Source organism: Panicum virgatum, chromosome 9K (genome assembly GCF_016808335.1).
Source record: "Panicum virgatum strain AP13 chromosome 9K, P.virgatum_v5, whole genome shotgun sequence".
NCBI lineage: Eukaryota > Viridiplantae > Streptophyta > Magnoliopsida > Poales > Poaceae > Panicum > Panicum virgatum.
Window position 1 is genome coordinate 21,985,389 of NC_053144.1, and position 25,031 is coordinate 22,010,419.

Below are 25,031 nucleotides of genomic sequence, written 5' to 3' on the forward strand. Positions count from 1 at the left end.
CCGGACGAAGGCGCGGCGGCCGTCGGCGGCAGACCGCAGGGCGAACCAGGGGCCGGCTACGGGCGCGCCGGGGCCCGCGGCGGCGCGCCAGCCGCGGCACACATGGCGGAAGCTGGCGGCGTCGGCGTCGACCGGGAGGCGGGTGAAGACGTCGTGGAGGAGCCCTCTCTCGAGGGACGCCCAGTCCCTCTCCCGCATGGATGCAACAGCTGCACGCCGGGGCAGTTGGTCAGTTGCATCTTTAAACCAAGGATCCGGCTGCGGAATCGCTTCACACGGCATGACTTCGTTTGCGGCAGTTTGTAACTGACAAAGCTTCAATCCTTCTGTGCTTTCAGTTACGGTAATGCTTGGTTTCGGCCGTCCGACGCGGAACAAAAGATCGGACGGCCCTGGCTCCCTGCATTTTCCTATCCAATCAACTAGCGGCTCTTTCCATTTTTTTCCCCTCCAAGCGCTCTTCTGTCCGCAGTCCTGTCTATCCGGCATGTGTGTGGCAGCCCCGCCTAGGTTAATCCGGCTTAAGTGCGCTAACCATCACCGAAATGACAATCAAGATTAACACGCACTTAAAACGAAGTAATCCGGCAGTGCTGTCGGGTAAAATCCCGATTAAACCACTTGAAACAGGATCGAGAAAGCAGTCCAGAGAATACAACATTCCGCAAATTTTACTGTACAGAGAATGAAACTGAATTATTATTACAAACCAAGTTTGAATTAATAAAAAGACAACAGAGCTCAAGTTTGACGAAAAACGAACGATAGTCTAGCGTCGAAACTAGACGTCATGATGAAGCCCGTACATGACGTCAACCGTAACCTCCGATGTACCACCTGAAAAACAAAGCCACAGCCCACAAGCAAGGCTGAGTATACTAATACTCAGCAAGGCTTACCCGACTAAGGGTATACTTAGCCCATTATCTAAACATGCAAGGCTTTTGACTTGAGGGGTTGTTTTGCCGAAAAGCAGTAAAGACTAGATTCTTAATTTCAGGTTTTAGCTTCCAAATTCTAGTTCAATTAACCATTCTAGGTGAGCATCTATCCAAAAGCATATATGGTGAAAAATAATTATCTTTCATCATCCAACCAACCATATTCATCATCATCATCATCATCATCTTCCACTTCTTACTCTATGTGGCAGAAGGGTTAAACAGTCCCAAACCGTGAGAAGCGGACGATTCGAATCGAATTTGTTAACCTGGTCAGGCAGACCTAACACACACGTATGGGAACCAAGTCACCCACACGACTTTTCCCTTTTCTTTCCGGGTTGTGGATCAGGGTCACCCACTTCGAGTACAAGGATCCACGCCACGGTACGACGCCGGGTCGTGAGCCTCCTTGCACCCGCATGTGACCGCATGAGAACAACGTTCAAAGAGGGTGAGTGAGAAGTCCACTCGCCGGGCCGATCAGGTACTTAAGCTTACAGATTACCATATTTCTCGGCATGTGGTTAGTACGTTCAAAAGCTTAACCACCACTACCACACACTGCGGCCTTATCCATTTTCACTAAACAGACGGGGTATCACAAGTACCACAGCCCCGCCCGTAGGCCTTATAGTTGCAGCATATAGTAAACATTCAATTCCTATAATTCTCGCGAGTGACAAGAAATCACTCGACTTCTACCGAACCATTAGCATAGCCCACTAGCGACCTACACATACTAGTGTTCAAGCATAGGTACCTAGGATCATGCAACTAAGGTTCCAAGCAACTCCTGTAAACTTAAATGCACAAATAGATAGAAACAATAATAAGTTGCATAAATTTAAAATAGATAGGACATGCTCCGGGGCTTGACTTCTTGAACTAAGTTAGTTTCCGAGGCTTCTGGAGTCGGGTTCGGTTCCTCGACGGCGTCAGCGAAGTTCACTTGAGCTTCTCCGGGACCTTCTTCCGCTTCAGGCACCAGCTCGTACGTACCGTCGGCGAGAGTAGTCGTATCTATATGTGATGCAAGAACAGTATCATAAATACACTCCTATCACGATAAAGTTGTAGTCTAACAAATAGCAAACAATCGTATCACATGGGCAATCGTTTATAGAGTAGTTAACTAACAATCGTTTATAGAGTAGTTAACTACCCAAGGCATCATGATCAACAACACAAAAGAACTATACTAACTTCACCAAGCAAGTTGAAGTGGTTTCCTATAACAAGTAAATCATGGTTTATTAATAAATCAACAACTCAGCACACATACATTAGTAAATTCCACAAAACATTACATCAAATAGAAGGTAAACAGAACTAGCTATCCTGCAAAATTCATCCCAAAACTTGTAGCCAATTATCCAGAACAATTCATGCAATCAGACAACTCCTAGAAAAAGATTGAATTATACAAGTTAGACCAGAGTATAAAAGAAGCTCAAACTTTAACAGTAGGTCTAAAAAGGGATGAATTAGCTACTGTGAATTTTTCATGATTTTATCTACACATAATTAATTCTGAGAAAATAAACAAAACAGACATCATATTCAAAAGATTCATTTTTAGCTCCTGTTCTAGTCATGAATTAGGACTCAAACTTGATGGACAAACTAAAATATTTAAAAATAACACTCATAAATATTTTCATGATTTAAAAACAACATAACTTATTTCTCATAATTAAAGTCTACTAAACAAGGATTAAATAAAATAAATAGCTACACAAATCTATAATTAACGAAATTTGTACAGTGGTGTTCATTTAGTATTTTAAATACAAATAAAAAGTTTCATACATATATATAAATCAGAACATCCAGAAATAAAAGAATATATTATTCTACTAGATCTAGCCACGACTAGGGTTTCATCTAGCTACAGGTGTTAACTGGTGCTCAAATTTTTACACAACACTAAGCATGGCATGGATTAGCTACCAGCCAAAAATCATCTATAGATACTGGGTAGAACTCCTAGAATAACTATAGCCTATATAATCTAATCTTTTTCCTAGATTAAAATATATACAGAAAATAAATATGTACATATAATTAAAGTTGTAGATCTTGTTGCAAGGATTCCAAAACATTTGGATTTGAATTTTTCTTATTTTCTACGAATTTCTAGGAATTTTCAAAATTTGCTGTTTTTGAAAACAAAAGAAAAATGAAAGGAAATCTTGCATCTAGGCCCCTAGAAGTTTGTTTCTTCTCAGGGAGGATCCCTGGCGGACGGGACAGAACAGAGGAGAGTTTGCGCGGCATTTTCCGGCGAGGGGAGGCACCGGAGGTGGGGGCTAGGTTGGGGGAAATGAAGAGGAGTTCGAGCCGCACCTGCAGATGGTCTCGGTGGGGGTTGGGGTGGCCCGTAGCGGGCTGTCCGCGGGCGCCGGCGGCCGGCGGCGGCCCTGTGCCACGGCTGTGACACTCCGGCGAGGGGGAGGTGGCTTGGCTGGGCTTGGGAGCTCTGTTGGGGTGAGGTGAAGCCATTCCCGGGGTTGATTGGAGCTGTGGGAGGCGGAGGTGGGAGCTCGACGTGGAGCGGGCGGCCGGCGGCGGTCTGAACCGCGGCGGCGCCGCTCCGGCGGCCCTGGGCGGAGGCAAGCGGTTCGAGGAGCTGCGCCATGGCGAGAGCAAGCTCACTGTGAGGTCTACTCGGGCGGAAAGGTGCCGGAGGTGGGGTCTCCGCGGTGAGCCCGTGCTCCGCGGCAACAATGGTGGCGGCCATGGCCGTGGTTCTGGGCGAGCTCGGCTCGGTTTGCTTGGGCCAGAGAGGAAAGGGGGAGAGGGAGGGTGGGAACGCATGCTGCGCAAGCTCAAGGGAGAGGAGAGGGCCGAGGGAGCAGGGAGCTGGAGAAGGGGCACACGGCACGGCTCGGCGCGTCGTCGCCGTGGCGCTTCGGCAGCCGTCCTCGGCGTGCGCGCCGGGAGATGGCGCCGCGTGGCGAAGTCGAGAAGCTTCGGGGAGGAACCGGGGGCACAGCGCGTGGCCGACCAGTGGACGGGACGCCGTCCCCGACATTCGCCGGCGGCAAACGGCGCCGTCACGGCGAGACACAGGGATGGGAGATGGAGTTGATGGCAAACTCGTAAATAACTCGAAATTCCAAAGTGCAGTTTGTAAATTCAGTTTTTCTCCTTCTACATGGCCCCAAATGAAAAACTTTTGAATACCAAACTTGTTCAAAATTTCGAGATCTACACCTTTCGTTTTATGCAAAAGTTCATTTGAGGCTTCGTTTGAAAAATAAAATTTAAAACTTGAATGTATTTGAAAATATCGTATACACTTCGGAAATCAACTTTTTCCTCCCATTTTTGTGTGGCAAATCGAAAAACTTTGAACACGAAAGTTGTTCGCCAATTAAAACTTTATAACTTTGATTCTAGGCAAAAGTTTATTTGAGCTATATTTTAGAAATTATTTTCAAAGCATATTTGTTTAAAATTTGAAAGATTGTTTAAATCTTTAAAAACCATGATTCAAAAGACTTGTCATTTCATGTGTGAAATTTTATTTTCTCACTTTAACTTCAACTAGACTTTGTTTTATCATGACGTTAGTGACATGCCAAAACAATTTCATATGTAAACCTTTATTGGTTTGTGAGTTATTGATTGCCAAAGTGCATAAACATGGGCACATACATACACACGTACACATGCATGCACGCATAAATGTATTCGATTCCATTTCTCTTGGTTGATTATGCATAAAATCATATTTAATATTTCTTGCTTAGTTTTTAAAACTCTGGGATGTCACAATGTGCTAGCTAGAAAAAAAACGAAGAGCAAAAACTGCATCCAACAGCTATAGTAAACGAGTCATTATCTATCATGGTTATGTATTCTTCCCCCTTCACTCGGCTTTTTTGCAAAACCCCGAACGCTAGCCATCTCCGCTCGTCTGGAAGGCTATGCTGCTCCTAGGGAAGTCATAGTTGTTCAGATTCTTATAGCCTACAAGTAGGAACATATTAAGTGCAAACGAACACCTTCGTGCAAATTATGCAAACTTCAATCTTAGCCATCGAATCAATATTCAAGGGGCATGGGGGGATTGAATAATTTTACAATTAACCACCCCATCTAATCACATTTTTGTAAATTCTCCCTCCCACTCCCCTGCGCACCCCTTGATGTTGATTTGACAGTCCAGATTGAAGTTTACGTAGTTTGCACCTGATATGTTTTCTACTTGTAGGCTATAAAAATCTGAACAACTATGGCTTTTTGCATTGAATTCCTGCATCATTCCTAACTGTTTGTGATCATGGCAGAGTTTAACCTTTTTAAATACTTTCTTTTCTGTAGACATAACATGATTGCCTTGATGATATATGAGAACGTGCACACTGAAAATTTTAGCTGGTTGTCACAGTTGCCATTGCTGAACTTCAATCCACCCAAAAATTGTCAGGAACTTATCTGAGACTGAACAAAACTCTTAAAGGTGAACATTTGCCATTTGGAGAACACCGATCAGTCAATACTAGGGACCTTTTAGCAATCTCATTCAATTGATTGATGAGACGTGCCAGGAACATTAGGAGAACACCAATTGCAGTCCTGCCACGACAATCAAGATTCGTCCTTACGTTCAGATTAGTATTATGCGCTCGTTGGCCACTGAAAATGAATATACGATCAGAGAGTATTTCCAAACTTGTGCCGACCACGATTCAATAACGGGCTCCGTTTCGGCCCACGAGTTCACGTTCATGCCGCCTGTTGCTTCTACGATACATCTGAGTAAATTCTCTTGTGCTAGGAATAGACGCCCCCCTAGCAGCCTGCCTGTTTCTGGCACGACTAATTTTGCGAGCCTACCGCTTTTGGAGAAGAATTAACATGTAATTGAAACTTGATAAAGTAGTTGTAATTAAATAAGATTTAAAAAATGGTGAGCTTGAATTGAAGTAATTTTAGCAGAACTCAGAAAAAACTGAAGTGAACTTTTTCTAAAAGTCTGTTTGGTAAATTTTTTAACTTGTGCTAGAAGTAATATAACAGAATCAAAAGACTCGATACAAATAATCTTGAACATTCTAAGACTAGAACTAAAATTGATATAAAAAAAGTCTTCTGCCTTCACATGCTTTCTATCTCTTCTGCCTTCTTTTGAAGTAGAAGAAAGCAACATTATTGTACAGAAATATGGCAAGTATTAGAAATGAACATATAGCCTAAAAAATTATATATTTACATGCACAAACATCAACTCACATATTGGCGTCAGAAGTTTGAAACAATTCCTGCTTTTGCTTTGTTTCCTTGCTGAATACCAACCGAAACATTTTCTTCTCCCTTAATGTTTGGATGTCTGCCTGCATATTAAATTTTTTAAAGTTTTCAATATATTACACGGAGATGAAAAAGGTTCTGCAGCATTCAAAATTGTTTGGAACTTTCCTGATTGTTCTGAAAACATATAGAGAATGTTATGAAACTTTTTTATTTTATTTCAGAACTTTTGAAACAATTTAAAAAGTTCAAAATGTATTCCAAAAAGTTCTAGAAATATTTCAATATTGTTTCAAACTTTTCAAAATGTAATTGTTTGCAACTTTTAGATTGTTCCAAAAATCTTGTAGAAACCATTCTAAAACTTTTCAGATTGTTTTCTAAATCTTATAAAAAAATGTTCTAGAACCTTTTCAATTTTCTTCTGGAACTTTTGAAACAATAGAAAAAGTTTTAAACGAGTTGCAAAATTGTTTCAGACTTTTCGAATTGTTCGTGAAGTTGAAAAAGTTCACCAGCATTCATAATTGTTTGGAACTTTCAAATTGTTCCCAAACAAAAACTTATAGAAAGAGTTCTAGAACTTTTGCAATAGTTAAAAAAGTTACAAATGTATTGAAAATAAGTTCTGCAGACAGTTCAGGATTCTTTCAAACTTTTCAAATAATTCATGAAGTTTAAATGCATTCGTAATTGTTTTGGACTATACAGATTGTTCCTGAAATCTTATAGAAAAAGGTTTGAATCAAAAAAAAAATGAGAACTTTCATTGGTTCCTTTTGTTTCTCGAAAGCAACTTTCATTGGTTTCTAGCTGCTAGCCAATGAAACAAATAAGAATAAAAAAAAAGATTAGTTATAAAATGATGAATGCTCACAGAGGGGACAAAAGTGCCATAAAGAATCTTACGATGGATCATTATCAATCTGCTAAATGTTTTGTAAATATTTTTGCTATACGAAAGTTCAATTCATTATTTAACTTAATTTTGACATAATGATTAACTTCATCTAAAGGGATAGCTGCTCTCTTCTTCTTCTTTTTTCTTATCAATAGTGGATGAATCCTTTCTGCACTTCCTTTTGGGATCAGCCCTTGAAGGGCCTGCAGAAAATAAAAAGAATGAGAATCTGATAAACATAAAAGAAATTTTAAGGGAAATAAAATCTGAACGAAAGGTATACCTTTGCAGTTCATTTTAGATGGATCGATAGGTGATTCAGAATCATATCCCATTTGATTACTGAATGTTGGGGTGCTTGGACAATACATATCATCATATCAATCTGGGCTGCTTGAATAATGGAGCAAGAATTTTGACAAGGCTGCTCAAATGGACTAGCAAAAACTCTTCCTTCATTAGAAGAATCAGTGAGATTATCAAGTAGCTGCTGTATCGGATACGTGATCAATATCATCAGTGCTGTTATCATTTTGAACGGAAGTATTCTCATTGACCACAACATTTTCACTCTGACGAAGGAATACACTCGGTGTGAAACAATCTCGGCAGAAAGCCTTCCACGAAGCACACAGATTTGAGCATTTCTCTCAGATTCAGAGCAAGCCTTCAGAGACTCATTGTGGGAAACAATCTCAGCAGAAAGCAGTGACAAGCGATTCATAAAAATAGGACCAAAGTGATTAGCAAAGTCTGAATAAACTCTTTGGCCTTTGTCAATAATACCAGCAGAAACATCATCAGGGAATTGCAATGCTTCTCTATCGATCCTTTAATACTGGGAATGATCTAGAAGAAGTTTGGAGAAATTGAACTCAACCAAACAATGAAACTCATGGAGGGCGGGGGACTATATAAATCAATAGTTCAAAACTAAATGTCTTCCATGCTACAGATCTAATCTAAATCAGACTGAACAAAAACGACATGGCATAGAATATCTAAAACAAGGCACAAAAAATTAACCAAAGTAGAGCACTAGATTTGATACACTGAAAATTAACCAAAGTAGACTGCAAGGACAAGGCATAATATCACGAACCGGCTGCTAAGAAGCCTGAGAATAGTATAATATATATATAGTAAGAAAGGAATGGATGAGCTATACAGTACTTTAAAGACCCAACATGAAGAGGTAATCTCGTCCATAGCCTGCATTCTAGTTCGATCTTTTTTTCCCCATAAGACAGCACATGTAACACACACAGACACACATGAAGCTATCTAATTCTAAAACTAGGAAACAACACTTGAATTACTATGTATGGATCAAATAGAGCTCCCTCTTGTCAGCTTTTAAACACCCAGATCCAAAAACAAGTATAAAGACAATGTGTTCAACTGTAGTATAGATAGTTGATCAGAAAGCTTATAGATCAGATGATCTATGTATCAATTGTCCACTAGCATTTGTGCCAATGCAAAACCGGCCATGATGAGTTGAATTTTACAACCCAATACCCATACAGTTGCAAATTAAGAATCATTTCCCATCTTCAACGAAAAAAAAGACTACTCCCAAACGAAAACGGTAGCATACTCCCTTGATCGACACCTAGCGATAACATATATACAAGTACTCTACTCTTGAATCTATATATGATTAAATGAAGCCCGACCGGCCAGCAAAGAAGAACACACATGCCCATCTTATATATACCTGATGCGAAGCGACTAACTTGCTTGGCATTGCATATAGCAGAGTGCCAGACTCAGAAACAAACTTTCGTCCTCTCATTGGAATCTCAAATACAAATACATGCCAAAGGGTGCTTAGCCTAGCGGTTAAGACACTCGAGCGGCACTCCACAGGTCCTGAGTTTGAATCCCCGTGGGAGCGAATTTCAAGCTGTGGTTAAAAAAATCCTCTCGCCGGTCCCGTGTGCCAAATCACTGGTTAAGAGCCGGCCCAGGTCGGCCTGAGGACCGTGTATGGCCCAGGCAATTCTCAGGGGTTACGGTTCCCAGTGTCAGGGGCGGGGCTGGGGTTCGGGGATTTTCTCGGTCGGGGAAGCCGAGACTTATTCTTAGCTTAATACCGGTGGGGCGGTCTTTCCCCACCCGGCCGAGTTTTTTTTTTCAAATACAAATACATCAGATAGTACTATAGCCATAGACACCTTTATTCTGAATAAGTTGGCCTTATTCGCATCTTTTACCTTACTCCTGTGGGGCTTATAGCATCATCCTCATCTTTGGCGGTTGAGGGTCAGAACAACTTGTAGAGTACCACTTACCACTCCTTTGTTCAACCGTCAATCCGGAGGTTTTATAAAGTTTTTGAAAAGAATTTCTGTAAGTTCCTCGGGCGATCTCTTGGATCGCTCAAATGTATTTCATTCCTCACCAAGGCCTTTTTATGCGCCTTTCTTCTCCATCCTACTTCTAATGGCTCTTTTGGTGGATATGTAGGTATGGAGGATATGAGGGCGAACTTGCTTCTCATGTTTTGCTAAGTCAAAGATCGGATCCAAAGGAGAAACAAGTCATGAACCTTGATCAAGATGTGCAAGTGTGTGTATATTTTTGGTGGATGGTGGATGAAACTCCTTTACATGATTTCTCTCTCCCTTGTAATTTTTTTTGGTATGGGCTATATTTTATTTTTTTCTTCTCATTTTTTTGACACGCCTTGTGGACATGTGGCATACCTTTTTTCGGTATGCATCTTTTCTTTCTCTGTTTTTTTTTGACATGCCTTGTGGGCATGTGGCATATCTTTTTTGGGTATGCATCTTTTATTTCTTTTTGTATATTTCATACATTATGATGATAACTTTGGAGAGAGGTAGACATGGTGTAACATGGAGCTTTATTTGTGGATGGATGGATATACTTGCTATCTTCCAAGTGTAGAAGTATAGTTTGTGAGTGGACGTGTACGTGATCTTGATCATGGGCGTATGAAATGATTCTCCTAGAGGGTCACAACAATTTGACAAAGCTCAATGAGAAAACAAGTTGCATATGTGGAAAGGCTTTTCAAACTCGTAACTCATATGGCTCTGGATGGGAATTTCATATCACCGAGGAACTTTGTTTTATTTTTTTTTGTATTTTTCAAAATAAATACTCCGGATATCAAGCATCACGTAGGAGAAGATCATAGCAACTCTTTTCAGTCATATCATAACCCACAACAACCTAGATTCGAATTCTGCTTTTCGCTACCCACAAGTTTCAAGCTTAAGGTTTGAACAACTAGCCACCAAACTCAAAACTTAGTCAGAGCACAAGGTTGTAACTAGGCATATGAAATGAACTAACAGAGCAACTATTCATCATCTCAACAAGAAAAAACTACACATGCTTACTACACATACTGGAAAGCAAGTAAATATTTTTGAGTTTTTTAGGTTTTACTAATTTTTATTTGATTTTAGTTATGCAAATTTTTATGAATTTTCAGAATTTTGCAAATGTTTATTTGGTTTCATACAAGGTTTTGAAAGCGGTAAAGATAAAGTTTGATACAAGTTACTGTGACGTCAGGCTCAATTTAGATGGCCCAGTAGTGGCCCATGAGTGCTGCATACACATATTTAGTACCAACTTGCTAGTTGAGTAAGGGTAGAGCCAACTTATAAGCCTTTGTCCTCCAGCCATAGCACCTTCGGGTTGACTTTTTTACGTGAAGCGAGGACGAAAGCATAAGTGAGATGCTATATGTAAGCGGGCTCGCCCCTCGGAAGGGCTGGGCTGTGCGGTGTTGGAGGGCGGGGTGTTACAGTTACCTCTCGTGGGGGTCCTTTCCCAAGCTACCTTCAATCTCACTGCTATTGGTTGGGGTTAAACCCAGCCCAACGGTAGTAAGCCCTCCGCTCCTCCTGGGCTCTCGCTTGTGTATCGCTGCCAGTTCTGAGTTGACTCGATGTGCTGGCCCAGCGACTCGTCGATGTTGGTGGTGTGCACGTTCAGCTCGCCCATCTGCCGAGTCAGAGTAGTGAAACCTCTGGACGAAGCTGAACGTCGCGGGGGTCCACTGGAGCTGGAGCTGGTGGACCGGTGCCCTGGGGCCTACCATGCCCACTCTGTGGAGCTGACACTCTGCCATGACGAACCTCTAGCCTCGTATTGCTGCGGTTGAGGCTGCGGTTGCTGCTGCATGAATTCATCCCTTCTGGCCCTGCTCCTTGTAACCTTGCCAGTAAGACCAGAAACACTATGCATGTGGCTCTCCTCTTGTGGGACAAGAGGAATGGTTAGCGAACGACAGTTATACAAGTGATATCCCGCATTTGCAACGGGATTTCATTTGCATAACCGAGAGAAAAGAAAATCAAGGAGTCATCCGGGCCTTTCTTGAGCGTGTGGCCTTGAACCAAGTACGCCTCATCAATCATAACACGGGGCTCCTCGATAAAGGGAATGGGGCTCCCGTCTAAGGTTTCCATGTTTGACGCGATGCGGGTAACCAAAGAAGTGCATTCAATAGGACCCGTCTGCTTAACCATTGCTTTTGCGGGGAGATTCAGATCTTGTTGACCATGGCGTATAATATTATCAACTCATCATTCCGCACTGGTCGTGGATCATCTCTTGGGAAGAGAGTGATGGCCATCCACATGTGCATCAAACGAAGAGTCAGATTTTGAATGTCATTGCACCGAGGTGCAAACTTGCCATGAACAACTTGACTCGGAATCAAACCCCAAAACTCATGTCGATCAAAACCGCGGCAATCTTTTGCAAGGAAAACTGGCAAGCGCGCGCTAAAACCAAGGAGATGGCTGAAATTTCTCCAATTAAAATAGCGTTCAACCCCAAAAAGTCAGAAAGAAACACCATCGTCCACCTCCTGAAGAGTGCAAAGAAATTGGATGGTGAGGAGACGAGAACCATTCTCCTCGATAGGCACAAAGTCAACCCATCCAACCGCATGCCAAACACAAGCAAAGTCAACGTCCATACCTGTTTTCTCGAGAAGATCTGGATCGAAGGCTCTGGTATGACCAAAACTTCGATTCTTGATCATGGCGTAGGCTTGACGCTCACGGTCATAACGTAAGTCGAGGTATGGTGCATCATCTTCATCTATTTTCATGTCCTCGGCTTGCGGTTCTGCAGCTTGCTACTCAAATTGTTCTTCTAGTTCGTCTTGCTCATAGTCCATTGTGGTCGGTGTTGGCGTAGGTTCGGGGAAATGACAAGAGCTCGACTCACCCCGTGAACGGGACGAGCTTAACCTCGTCATCCTCTTGATAGCTCCGGATATCTTCCGTTCTGCACCCTTCATGCTTGCAACAAGAACGAACAAGAATGAACGAGAACAACTCGATTCGGATTACGTTAGTGAAATGAAAATGAAACTCTTACCCGAAAGTTGTTCCTCCAAGTGTGTGGACAATTTTGCAGCAAAGAAATGAGAGAGAGTTTTCTTGCAATCAAACTTGAGCCAAAATCCAACGAAAACCCGAGCAAGAATGTGTGAGAGGGAGTGAGAGTGAAGAGAGAGTGAGTATGAGAGCTCCTCACCCCTCTCTCGGCCTCTATTTGAAGGAATCTGGGTGAGTGCACTCGAGTAGAGGCAAGCCACAACAGTCAGGTGACCGTTGGAGCAAGTGGGGCCTGTGCAACGGCTACCAGGGTTTGGCCGACCTGGGGGTTCGGCCGACCCACTGGTGGGCCCGCTGCTGCTCCCCTTTGGCCGTTGAGCTCCAACGGTCATATGGAAGATGACCATGGGGTGCTCGGCCAGATTTTTGCTCAAAAAGATGTTCAAACTATTTTTTTCAAAGGATTTTGAAACTCAGAAAATATTTTTTGTATTTTTGTAAAAATAAAAAAGTGCTAAAAAATTCCAGCATGCAGAAAATAATTTTAAAAATTTCAGATATGCAGTGGGAAAATCAAATGAGGTGCAAAAAAATTGAAAAGGTGGAGAAAGCAAATATGAGATAAATACCAATTTTACCTTTGGCAAGGGCGCGTCGTTTATAGTCCGACGTGCACGACTTTTCTCCACCATACTTACCACTGGTCGGCTCGTCCTGGAGAACTGGACGAAGCCGAACTCTCGACCTTCTGCCATACCTTCTTTGCTTTCTTCTTTCTTTTAGGTACGGAGGGTCGGTGTTCTAGCTGGAGTTCTGGTGCACCCCAGAGTGCTTGCCCTTCGTTGTCTTGTTGTATCATGAAGCGCTGCTCTTCCCTTTTTTTGAACCTGAAGAACATATCCTCCTTTCCGACTCGAAAGCGAATTTCTCATTTTCCGACATCGATCCTTGCCTTGGCGGACCTTAGGAAAGGTCGCCCAAGTATGAGGTCGACTCCAAGGTTGCCCTCCATATCCATTACCACAAAATCGGCAAGGACGAAGGAGTCTCGTACTCGTACAAAGACGTGTTCGCCTATCCCTTCGGGATACCGGATGGTCGAATCTGCAAGCTGTACGAGCATGGTTGCGGGGGAAAGAGTAGGGTAATCAAGTTCTTCATATATTACCTTGGGCATTATGTTCACGCTCGCCCCCAGATCGCATAGACATCGCTCGAAGTGTTTGATGTAGATCGAGCAGCTGATCATGGGGACCCCTGGATCTTCTTGCACTGCTGCCACCATGCCATCCCAAACGTCATTCCTTGGGGGATTGTACCTACCTGCACGGTTAGTGCGTGGTGGCCTCCGGGACGAGTTACCCCATCTGGTGGACACCATGCCGACATTTTCAACAGGAGTCTCGGGTTGCCCCGGGATCTTCCCGCTTTCAACAGCAGTAAAGCAGCAGCAATTTGGGCAAGTTGGGTTTCGATCATTTTGTTGAAACTTAACTGGTTTTTAAGAGTTGAAGACAAAGTTTCAAGCTTGACATTTAAACTTTTCAGGATTTTGTCATTGGCCAAAAGCCTTTTTTTTATATTTTTGTTGATTTTAACTTGGCCAAGAACAAAATCTCTTAAGGGAGGTTGGTTCGAATTGAAATTCGAATTGTAAGAAGAATTATAGTTATTACCTTCCTGGAATGGTGGACGTGGCTGGTTCCACCCCTGGCCTCTTTCCAGTGGTCGATACCCGTTGTTGTTGTTGTTGAGGTAGGCACAGTCTTCACGGGTTTCGGGGCAGTCGTTCCCGAATGTCCATCATTGCCATAGACTTCGCACGTGAAGTGCGACCCCATGGCGTATACTGGAGCATGGATTTGTTGCTTGCTCCCTTCCTCCATCTTCTTGATGAGGAGGTCCAGTTTTACGGCAATCATATCCGTCTCCTTGACGGTATGTATGCCCTTCGTACGGGGTTGGAGTCGTTCATCACTTCACCCCTGATTGGAGACCATCTTCTCGACCAATTCTTTGGCTTTAGCTATGGTTAGGTCGAGGAAGGCTCCTCTAGCAGCAGCGTCAATGTTGGCTCGAGATGTCGTCATGAACCTGTTGTAGAAGCTTTGTAGGACGAGCCACTCGTCCATGCCGTGGTGGGGACAGGCCAAGATGTATTCCTGCAGCCTTTTCCAAGCATCCGGGATGGATTCCATCCCTGTCTGCTGGAAACTGGAAATTCTTCCGCGTAGGGCATTTGTTTTGCCCACCGGGAAGAACTTTGTGAGGAATGCCTTGGAGCATTTGGCCCAGGTGTCGATGTTCTTTTCCTTATAAAACCACTGTTTTGCCTTCTTCAGCAAGGAAAAGGGAAACAGATGAAGCTTGATTGCATCGGCAGCGACACCCCGTATGACAACGGTGTCGCAGAGCTCCAGAAAATTTTGCAAATGTGCATTTGTGTCCTCGTTTGGCTTGCCACAGAATGGGCTAGCCTGCACCATGTTAATGAGGCTTGATTTCAACTCGAAGTTCACGTCCCCGACGTTGATGTTGGGGCCAGTGGCCACATTGGCGGTGGAGGGGACGGAGAACTCGCGGAGAGTCTTTTCAGCCATAGCCTCAAGAATAAGTAGTGCTTCCGAAATGGGTTCCTGTACCGGGAGGATGGCGAGAGGAGGAATGACGCGAGGTCGTGCCCTTCTCACGAGCCTCTCTGGATTGTCTATGTAGTTTTCCGGCAGGGAGAAACCAGTCATACACTACCCCTGTCTTCTTTCAAATCAAAAATAAAAAAACACATAAAGTGACATTAGCTTGAAAGAGTAAAGACTATATCCTGAGTACAAAGCCTAGATTAATGTCAGCACAATAACTTTGTTCACATGCCATCCCCGGTAACGATGCCAGAAATGCTTGTTGGCATTTCTTAAGTCGATACCAGGTTTACGATGACCTCGGTAACAACCTCAGAATTGCCTGTTGGCAGTCCTTAGTGCAATCACTAGAAATAAGGGCGCCAACCCGTCCTAGCAACTGCACCCAAGGGGTGCCACTCTCGTGATACAATCAATACGATTACAGATGCGTCCGCAAGCGCACGGATATACCGTTGTAGCATTTCACCCGGAGAGTAAAGGTATCGCTATTTATTTTGTCCCAAAGCACGGCAGCGGCAAAGGCATTGTACTTAACATTAACCATAACATTGTGCCTCAAGCAATAGGCAAAACTCTAACAGGGGTAAGTACAGGTAAAGAATAAGTAAGGGTAATGCGACACAGCACACATCCACACTCCAAGAGGAAGGAATAAAAGAGAGAAACGATAAAACAAAAGACTACTCTATCCTACGTTAAGTCAGCAAGAGCTTAGGCTAGGTTAGATGTCCTAGTGCTTCTATCCAAAGCTGGGGTCATGTTAGGACATGGTTAGGACTACAGGTGCCAGAAAAATGGGATAACGGGGAGAAGGTCCCGCACCAGAGTACATCCAGTCCTGTTACCTCTTTGCATGAACTCCTACACCGAACTCGAACGTCGGAGAATATGCTAAATGCAACACAGCTGTTACGCCGGACGGACAGGGCTGTCACCACCTGCCGTCTACCCCAGTCACACCGTGGAGCACGGTCATATCCGATGGATTCCGCATACCCGAGCACCACGCTCGTGTATGAAGTCACTACTCTAGTGTCCCCGGATCTCCCACCCTTCGGATGGACAAGTAAAACACTAGAGCAAGCCCGAAAGCACAACAAACCTCTATCCATACCTGGATCATCTGGCCTAACCAAGACCTTAGCATAACTCATGAACGAACTAAGCATGGATTGATAAACTATCAAGATAGTAAAGCAACCATGGCATATCTCTATATTATGAATAGAAGTCTGACAAGATGAATACAAAACCATACCAGGAGCCGAGGATTGCTCAACGACCCCGAGGATGACTTGCTCGCTAAAGAAGAACTAGCCTAGCTCCACTACCTAGCTAAGAGAGCAAGAGAGAGGAGAGCCTTCTTGGAATGGTGGAATGAAGTGTGTGTGTGTGTGTGTGTGTGTGTGTGTGTGTGTGTGTGTGTGTGTGTGTGTGTGTGTGTGTGTGTGTTGAGGGGGGTGGAGAGAGGCCCTATTTATAGCTCTAGAGGTCGGTTCCCGCCAAATGCACATATGGAAGGTGATCAGGTGTCTTGGCCACGACTCCTCCTCGAAGTGCACCTGGACGGGAGCCAGGCCAGGTTCGGCCGAACCCCTGGTTACCTGGCAGCCCCTCGGCCTGATCTTCTGCTGGATGGTTCATTCGTTGGATCTTATCCTTATCATCTAGTGCATTTTGCGTGGAGGCCCCGTTTCCTCTGACATGTGGGCCCTCTTTGTAAGGGTGTGACGCCGGACGTGGTATTCTGCGTAGTTGTATGGCGTCTGCTGCGTGTTTTCATCTTATTCCGCTCTTACTCATCTGGAATGTACAAACCTCGAAAACAACTGTGGAGCAAGGTTAGTGATACAAATATATGAGTAAGGCATGTAGTTTTCATTTATTCTTGAGTCTAGTTGACGGTCGAATTTGGCACTTAAGCACCGTCAACAGTTATGTCACTAGCTAATTTATGAAAGTTATATCCCAAATATGCTGTGGTACTTAAACAGTGAAAGTTGTTGATGTCAGCAGGATACACCACAGTCAGTAGTGTTACATGGCGATGGAATCCCGCGTTTCATTGAGACACCACAGACGGCAGTGTCCCCCGTTGCTGGTTTAGCAGGTTAGTCCTCTTTTTTAATACTTTGATTTTTGAAAGTATGATTAATAAGCCAGGAAGGTTGTAGGTAACAGACTACCCACCTTCGGCAATGGGGCATGTGGATGGATCTGCAGTTTACAATGGAACTGTTGGTTATGGTGCAAAAGAGAAAATTGACATGCCCATAAATCGACATGAAACTGGTTTGTTGATTGATTATAATTAAGTTATATGTATTCATTTTCATGTCGGCGTGATTTACAGTATATATTCTATAATGAACACACGTAGAAATAGCTTGTTATTATTTTTTTGGCATTCGATGTGGTTTAGAATATTTTTTAAACAGGTGATGGTGCCATTGTGTCGCCCAGAAGTTCAAGAAAACAAAAGAAAAGAGAAACGGATCGAATTAGGTTTGCAACAATGTCAATTAAAAAAGGGCTGAAAAGAATGCTAGACAAAAGGAAAGATACAATAGTAAAAAAAAATGAAGGTCTGTCAGTATATGTTTTGTTTTGAAAATCTATAATATATTGTGCATTGAGCTTTATGTGTCATTATATACTTCATAATTGATAATATACATTCATACAGTACTGTATTTTTTTACCATTAAAGTATTCACATTTAGGGATGAACATTCTGGTTTCTTCATTTGCTAAATTCTACATCCATAATTTTATTACAAATGCTTGTTGCAAATAAAATTTAGTATAGTTATTTTTTCGCAATATGGTTCTTCGAACACATGGTACCTGCGGATCGAGCCTGATGGCCCTTGCGACTCCCAAAAGGCAATTTTTTTCTTTACTATAGTCATTTGCTAAATTCTACATTCATAATTTTATTACAAATGTTTATTACAATTAAAATTTAGTGTGGTTAGTTTTTCATGCGTGACGCACGGGCACCCTGCTACTGCTAGTATATTAAATGAAGCTCGACCAGCAAAGAAGAACACACGCATGCTGCGCCCAACTTATATACACCTGATGCGAAGTGACTTTCTTGCTTGACATTGCATATAGCAGAGTACCAGATTTAGAAACAAACATAATTAAGTTAATCTTCTCACTGGAATCTCAAATAGTCATCAGACAATATATAGTACTAATAGTAACCATAGACACCAACGAACCCCCAAAGGAGAGGAATTCCCGTACGTTGGATGAAAGCGTGGGCGACGCCCTATTGCCCTACTCCTCGGGAGCTGCTGGAGGCAGCAGAGCAGACGCCGACGAGATAGCTCCAATGGCTGCTCGGGCCCTGAGACGACGACGGCGCCGGGGCGAAAGCGGCAGGAGGCGGCGGAGCAGCGAGCCCTGCCCTTGAAGTGCCGGCGGCTTGGGGTCGGGACTCGATGTAGCGCTTGGCACGAGTCCACAGCTCCTTGACGTACGTCTGGAAGACCTCGAACCGCTCCGCATCGGTCGCCAGGTCCTTGTCGGCGGCGTACGCGGAGGCGGCGGCGAAGGCCTCGGCGTCCACGGCGGCATCGGCGCGACTGGCCTCGGGCTCCGGGATGACGCCGTCGAGCTGCCCGATGGGTAGGAGCCCAGCCATCCACTTCGCGACCGTGTCCACCATCTCGTCGCGCGTGCTCTGCGGCAGTGGCCAGATCCCCAGCGCTTTGTCCAACTGCGCCTTGACCTCCGACGGCATCGGGGTGCAGCGTAAGACCCTCCCTGGGCGAGGCCTGAGGGACTGGAAGCGTCGGATCTCCTCGACGACGGTGCGGTTCCGGCGGTCAGAGGGCGATGAGGTCGTCGTCGTTCGCCGTTCGATAGTAACTTCTCCTCTTGGCGCGGCCCGCGCCGGCCACCACGGCCGAACCCACCGCGCTCTGCCATGGCTGGGTGAATGGGGGGAGGGGGGGGGGGGGGTGCGGAACAATGCGGATTTCATGAGCACGGCGGCACATGCCCCCCTCAGCTGCCGCCGGGCTTGCGCTGCATCCGGCCACCACCCACCGCCCGTCCGACCCCGCCCGGGGGCGCTGTCGCGCCCCCTCGCCCACGCCGTCGGATGAACCGCCGCCGCCGCCACCATCTCCTCTAAGTCCGACGGGCATGCCCCCCGATAACCTGAATTTCCTAAGCTCCGCCGCCTCCCTCCGCCACCCCGGCTGCCGGCGACCGCCCCGCCCACCAACCCCCTGGACGGCACTCCGGCGGCGCCGGCGCAAGCGCGAATCTCGGCACATATCGAACGGGCGGGAGCCGCTGCGCTCATCAGAATATTAACCGGGTGCGGAATGAGGTATTTATCTGGGCGTGGTGGAGCTAGGTTTTGAGAGTACGGTGCGGTGGAGACCGTGGGCTGACATGCAGTCTACAGGCCCGTTTCTTGCTATCGAGCTTTCGTTTTTTTCTGGCCCATGCACAAACCCGGCGGCGTGTCGCTTAAATCGGCCCGATAAAAACCAGGCCTCGGAGCCTCGGCGTTCACCATGAAGAAGGTGAACGCCGTCCACAGGATTTACTAAAATTGGATAACCTCTACAAGTGAAAAGTATAGGCGGATTTACATCGAAGAAGACATCAAAAGAACATGAGTAAACGAATCAAGCAGGCAGATTCTGATTACAGATGCAATTACAGATGCAGGTAGTTGGACAGGTGAACAAAAGTGACAAGTGCAGGAACCAATGGGCGCATACAGAAATTTGAACTTCTGATTGCATAAGCTCAAAAGATCTATAGTTTTTAATCTCCAATTTCTTTGACAGCTAATCCTACATTCTTGTTGATCTATGGACAGACAAAAGTACAAAACCTACATTATTCTTGTTGATCTGTGGACAGACAATTATATACTACCTGGTTGAAGACCAGAACATGCACTAAAACACGCTGGAGCATCCCAACATACCATATCAACATAAAATCAACCCGGCTAACCACTACAGAAATAAGAGAGTAGGGCCGGTGTATGCAGAGATTGTATGTCATGCTACTACACCTCAATCGAACTCCCACATGGTTAGGTTCCTCAGTTCATTAATTGATGTGTGGATGGATAATACCACCAAAGTGGAAATCATGCATCAATTCCAGGACCCGGATATGCTGGAAGACTCATTATCCTCTTGTCCAACACAGGACTACCCACTGTGAAATGGTACAAGCTTTGGAACTCCAAATCTTTTAAGCCAAGAACCTCATGAACTGCACAGAAATTCTACCAAATTAGAAGTTGTTACTGAATAATGCTTAAGCTAAAATACCAATGGAGAGTTAAAATATTATGAGCACTGCAAACTGAATGAAGAATATTATTTAGATATCGCTGTGGATTGTAATTAAGAGAAACCAAATATAAGTCAGAAGTTATCTTGTGCTTCATGTTCACAAGCAGAATAATCAACTTGGGCATGAAAACTGAACGACATGCTGCTGAAGATGTCTTATTCTCCTACATGGATGAAAAAGCCGAGACATTATGGCAAAAAAGGTAACAGTATTCTAAGGATCATTCTGTTTTTCCAAGTTGTGTTGTCCCAGCTGGCTTAATGAATAGTACAACAGCTGCTGCAACAGGACAAAATGAATAATACATTGTTCAACGTCAACAGCATTTTTTTTTGCAATAAAGATTTGAGTCATGCATTGCCAATATTCTAAAGACTAGCGAAGACACTGGACTGATTAGATAACATTGAATTGGCTTGTGCTTCATGAAAAAATTTGCCTCATTTTAGCATAGCATGTATATTATTCAATGGAGTCCTGAGCATCCTACGCGCCAATTATCATATCTTTTAAGTGCACATAAACTGCAAAACAAAACAGAACAACTGGGATTTGTTCCCCTGTGTCGTGAACAACATAGCAGGGTTTTCTCTCTATTTTTTTATACAACAAGCAGAAAGGAATGTAATGGTGTTAAATGTTCTTATAGTTTGCAGACGCTCCCTGTTTCAGCTAATTTAAGCTAGCAGAAGATTGTTGCTGCTAAAGTAAATACCTCCATGGTTAACAAGTACTAAACTGCGATAGATCAACGTACCAGCATCGTCAAAGTAACAGCCAATCCCTGTGGCAGAAATTCCAACAGCATGGGCCTCAAGATAAAGCACTTGGCCAAGAACGCCAGTCTCCCAAAATAAACGAGGATACATCCATTCACCTTTATCATGCAATACAGGGTCAAATCTAGCAATCATCCCAAGGCTAAAACATCCATGTGAAGCAATTTCCTGCATAAAAATACCAAAAGCAGAAATCTAGTGAAATTTCTGCATGTACTAGAATAGGCTCCATGGTTAAATGCCAAATTAAAAGGAGGACTGTTGAAATTAGGTTCAAATAATTAATATATCAGGACGAACAACATAAACTAAAGGCAGAATGTCTGGATCAAAGCATAAATAAACATTGATAAGTTCGTAAGGAAGCGCGCTAACCAGCACATCAAATATAGTTTATAACTGAATAGCCAGAAACAACGCCATTTGACATCTTCGTATACCTGAAAGCATGAGATCTGCATTGCCAACCTTTGGCAATCCCCTTTCATCAGTCTGTAGAGTGGGAGGCCATCAGGGCAGCCTTCAGGTCGAACCCACTCGAAGTCCTGCCTCATGGCACGCTGCAACGCACCAAAATGCTCCTCATTCCTCACCAGGAAATACAGCCCCTTTGGCAGCCCTGTGATGCGATGCACAAACAATGCGGCATGCACCTCTGCATCCCATGGTAATACACGGAATGGAAGGGCACACTGCTTCCCCTGCCGCTCACCTGTGCCAGCCTCCCCTGATGGGAGGCAGTGCAGCAGCATCTGATAAAACATGTCCCTCCCCATCACATGCACCACGTCCATGTCCACCGCACTTCTCCGGCATCGCACCACCTCCTGCACTGTTAATTGCTTGTACAGACCTTCCGACATAGCTGGGTTTTTCCGCCATGGCATCACAACAAAGCGTTCCTCAGGCGCAGGGCCATGCTTCTTCACTTCTTCTGCAGTGCAGTATATCACATCCCACACCACATGATCCTTACTAAGCGCATTCGCCTTCCCCACCCAATCCAGCCCATCAAACCTCCTCAGCGCATCACTCATCCTGCCATAGTCCACCTCAGGCTCGGACCCGGCTGGGAATAGTAGGACGGCGCAATCTGGGTGCTGCCGCTCCACCCAAGGCGCCTTACCCTTGATCACTCTGTTGGGCAGCTCCTCAGGCGTTGCAGCCAGGCTCCCGTTGTCCACTCCAACCAGCCTCCCTAGATCCTGGTACGACAACCCGTCGAGCACCTTCGCGTCCCACCCCAGCGCCGCTGCAGCTACCGCCACCGCCGCGAGCGCGTGGCCCACGTCGTGGTTGCAGTACCGAAACGCCCGCTCCCCATACTTCCACGCCTCCCGCCAGAACACCGAGGAGAGCGCCAAGACCGCCGTCGCCGGCGCGGGCAGAATCGCGGCGCACTCGCCAGCGGGCGCCGTGGCGCGGACCTCCAGGAGGTGGTCGCGGGGGGCGTAATGGGCGACGGCGAGCCGGCCGGGCTCCCGCGGGTGCGGGAAGAGGAGGTGCGCCTCGGTGGGGTGCAGGTTGCCGCTGCTGGGGTTGACGCGGAGCGACCAGGTGGAGAGGCCCGTGGACTTCCAGGCGGAGAGCGCGAGGGAGTGGTAAAGGAGCGCGGAGAGGGAGTCGACGGTGAGCGGCTGCGGCGGCGGGGGCGGGGGCGGGGAGTGGAAGAGGGCGGGGTAGGGGACGGGGCCGGCGGAGAGCGCGGGGGGAGACGGGTTGGGGAGCGGGAGCTGGGGCGCGGGGGCGAAGCGGAGGAAGGGGTTGGGCTGGTTGGCCCAGTCGAGGCGGCCCGGGCCGCGCGCGTAGCCGGCGGTGAGGCTGTGCTTGGTGCGGCAGTGGTACTCGGCGGCCGCGGAGGCGGAAGTGGAAGGAGGTGTGGCCGAGGCGGAGGCGGAGGACATGGCGAGGCGGCGGAGGGCGCGGAGCGGGGCGCGACGGCGCGGGAGAGGGGAGGGGAGGCCGTGGCGGTGGCGGAGGAGGAGCATTTCGTTCGGGTGGGGGTGGACGGCCGGTGCGGGGTATCGCCGCGGCGATCCTCGGGAAGCGGGTGGAACCGGGGGGAAGGTTCGGCGGGCCGTGGGTTGGGCCGAGGATTATCAGGTAGGCGGCTAGGCCAGAGAGATATTTTTGCGGGCCTTTCTGTGTCAGGCAGTCCGGCCCGTCACATAAAATGGTTTTGGGAAATTATCTTAGAAAAAACTGGTTCCTCCCCTAAAAAAAAAGTTCCTTTTGGATACGACTCATCCCGATCTGTAACCGTCATTTTACACCTCCCCCCTACCACCACCACGTACTCTCTCCGTCCCAAAAACAATATGCAATCGTGGCGTTTAAATTTTGTCTCAAAACTAACGCACATTTTGACCAAATCTATTAGCTCGTACTAAATATGAACAAACACAGTGCAAGTTCTCATAGAAAGAAAACAACACCAAGACTGCATGCAGGGATTTGAAGCAATTCCGTCCACTCATTCCATCTTTCAGAAGAGTCTCGCACTATCGCACAGGCACAAAAGGCAGCTATTGCTGTGCCTAGTACTACTATACTCATTTTTTTCCTTGTCTAATGACTTGATAGTCTGAGTATAACTGTACATAGGGGCATTTATGTAATTTCACTACTTATATTGGTAGTGGTGTCTGGTCCTACAATTGCATTCTTTTCGAGACGGAGGGAGTATGTTCTGATTTTTTTCCCCGCTCTGAGTTTTTTTCTTACTCTACTGCTGAAATTAATCTTCCTGTTTTTTTACCCTGCTTCTCAAATTTGTCCTCCGCATCCAATAGCTTTGCCACATGTCTCCAGATACATACTCTGTAGTTTCACATAGAACTGTCATTTTACCCCCTCCATTTTGCTCACCACGCACCAGGGACAGGGAGCTCAAGTATCCCTGCTACTGCTAGCTCCTCACTGTGAAAAGGCTTTTGCACCTCCACAGAAGTACAGAACCCAATCCCCCTAGCACCCTACGGCCTACGGCCTACGGCCTACGGCCCCAGCCTCCAGCTCCAGCTCCAGGCACCCCAGAAACTCCGCCGAGGGAGGCATTGTGTTCTGCGAGGTGCGTGCTCAATCCCCTTAATTCCTCTTAATCCTGGTTCCCCTTGATCATTATTCAATTCACAGCTGATTACTCTTTTTTTCATTTTAAAGAATAGCATCCTATGTTCACTATCTCGATTGAGCTACAGAGGTTAGAATAAACAGAATAATGATGAATGGAAAAAGAGAGAAAATCCTTTAGCTGGATAAAGGGCGGATGTAGCTAAATGGATCAAGACAGTGGATTGTGAATCCACCATGCGTGCGTAGGTTCAATTCCCGTCGTTCGCCCACCACATTATTGCAAATTCCAAAAGAATACAATTTTTCATACTTGTAGTTACGTACTATTTAGTTACGGTGATGAAGAATAAAACTATCATTATATTTTTTTTTCCTTTCCCTAGTTCTTCTTCCAAGCGCAGGATAAACCCAAGGGGTTGTTGGTTTTTTTCTACCAAAAGGGGCTTTCCCTTCACCGCCCCCATAGAGATGGTCCACGGGGTTCCTCTTACTACAGGGCGTTTATCTACCAACATTTAGATCCAACTCTACCCAAACTTTTTTTATTCACCCCAACATTACTCACTTGCCTGACGGTTGCTAAGCAGTTTTGGGATACCAAATGGACCTCCCAGTTGGTAATCTTAAAGTGGCCAATTTATCCTCTTTTTGCAATCAGTTTCGCCATTATATTACTCTAGGAGGAGCTAAGACAAGACTGAAAAGTCCTATTTGTTGGTTTTTTGGTTTCTCTCATCTGACCCCTTCTGCTC

The 25,031-nt window shown here is 45.4% G+C and overlaps 2 protein-coding genes across 3 annotated transcripts; both read right to left on the reverse strand.

Annotated features, from left to right (window-relative positions):
* Positions 1-18,362: 18,362 nt before the first annotated feature.
* LOC120647826 (MFP1 attachment factor 1-like) lies at positions 18,363-18,836 on the reverse strand. The gene has a single exon (XM_039924658.1). The coding sequence runs from the start codon at positions 18,834-18,836 to the stop codon at positions 18,363-18,365; it is 474 nt and encodes a 157-aa protein (XP_039780592.1).
* Positions 18,837-19,830: 994 nt separating this feature from the next.
* Positions 19,831-23,261, reverse strand: LOC120650770. Of its 2 annotated transcripts, none has more exons than XM_039928032.1 (3): positions 21,645-23,258; positions 21,183-21,372; positions 19,831-20,341 (listed from the first exon to the last, which is right to left on the reverse strand). In XM_039928032.1, the coding sequence occupies exons 1-3, from the start codon at positions 23,190-23,192 to the stop codon at positions 20,214-20,216; spliced, it is 1,866 nt and encodes a 621-aa protein (XP_039783966.1). In that variant the 5' UTR covers positions 23,193-23,258; the 3' UTR covers positions 19,831-20,213. The 2 variants fall into 2 exon arrangements, with proteins under 2 accessions (XP_039783966.1, XP_039783967.1); XM_039928033.1 differs by having other exon boundaries at positions 20,197-20,588; positions 21,645-23,261.
* Positions 23,262-25,031: the final 1,770 nt, after the last annotated feature.

Coding starts and splice junctions, on each gene's coding strand:
- LOC120650770 (XM_039928032.1), bottom strand. CDS start 23,192: ATGCTCCTCCTCCGCCACCGCCACGGCCTCCCCTCCCCTCTCCCGCGC. Junction 21,373..21,644: donor TGCAGATCTCATGCTTTCAG/GTATACGAAGAT, acceptor ATTTTTATGCAG/GAAATTGCTTCACATGGATG. Junction 20,342..21,182: donor CTGTTACTTTGACGATGCTG/GTACGTTGATCT, acceptor ATTTCTGTGCAG/TTCATGAGGTTCTTGGCTTA.
- LOC120647826 (XM_039924658.1), bottom strand. CDS start 18,836: ATGCCGTCGGAGGTCAAGGCGCAGTTGGACAAAGCGCTGGGGATCTGG.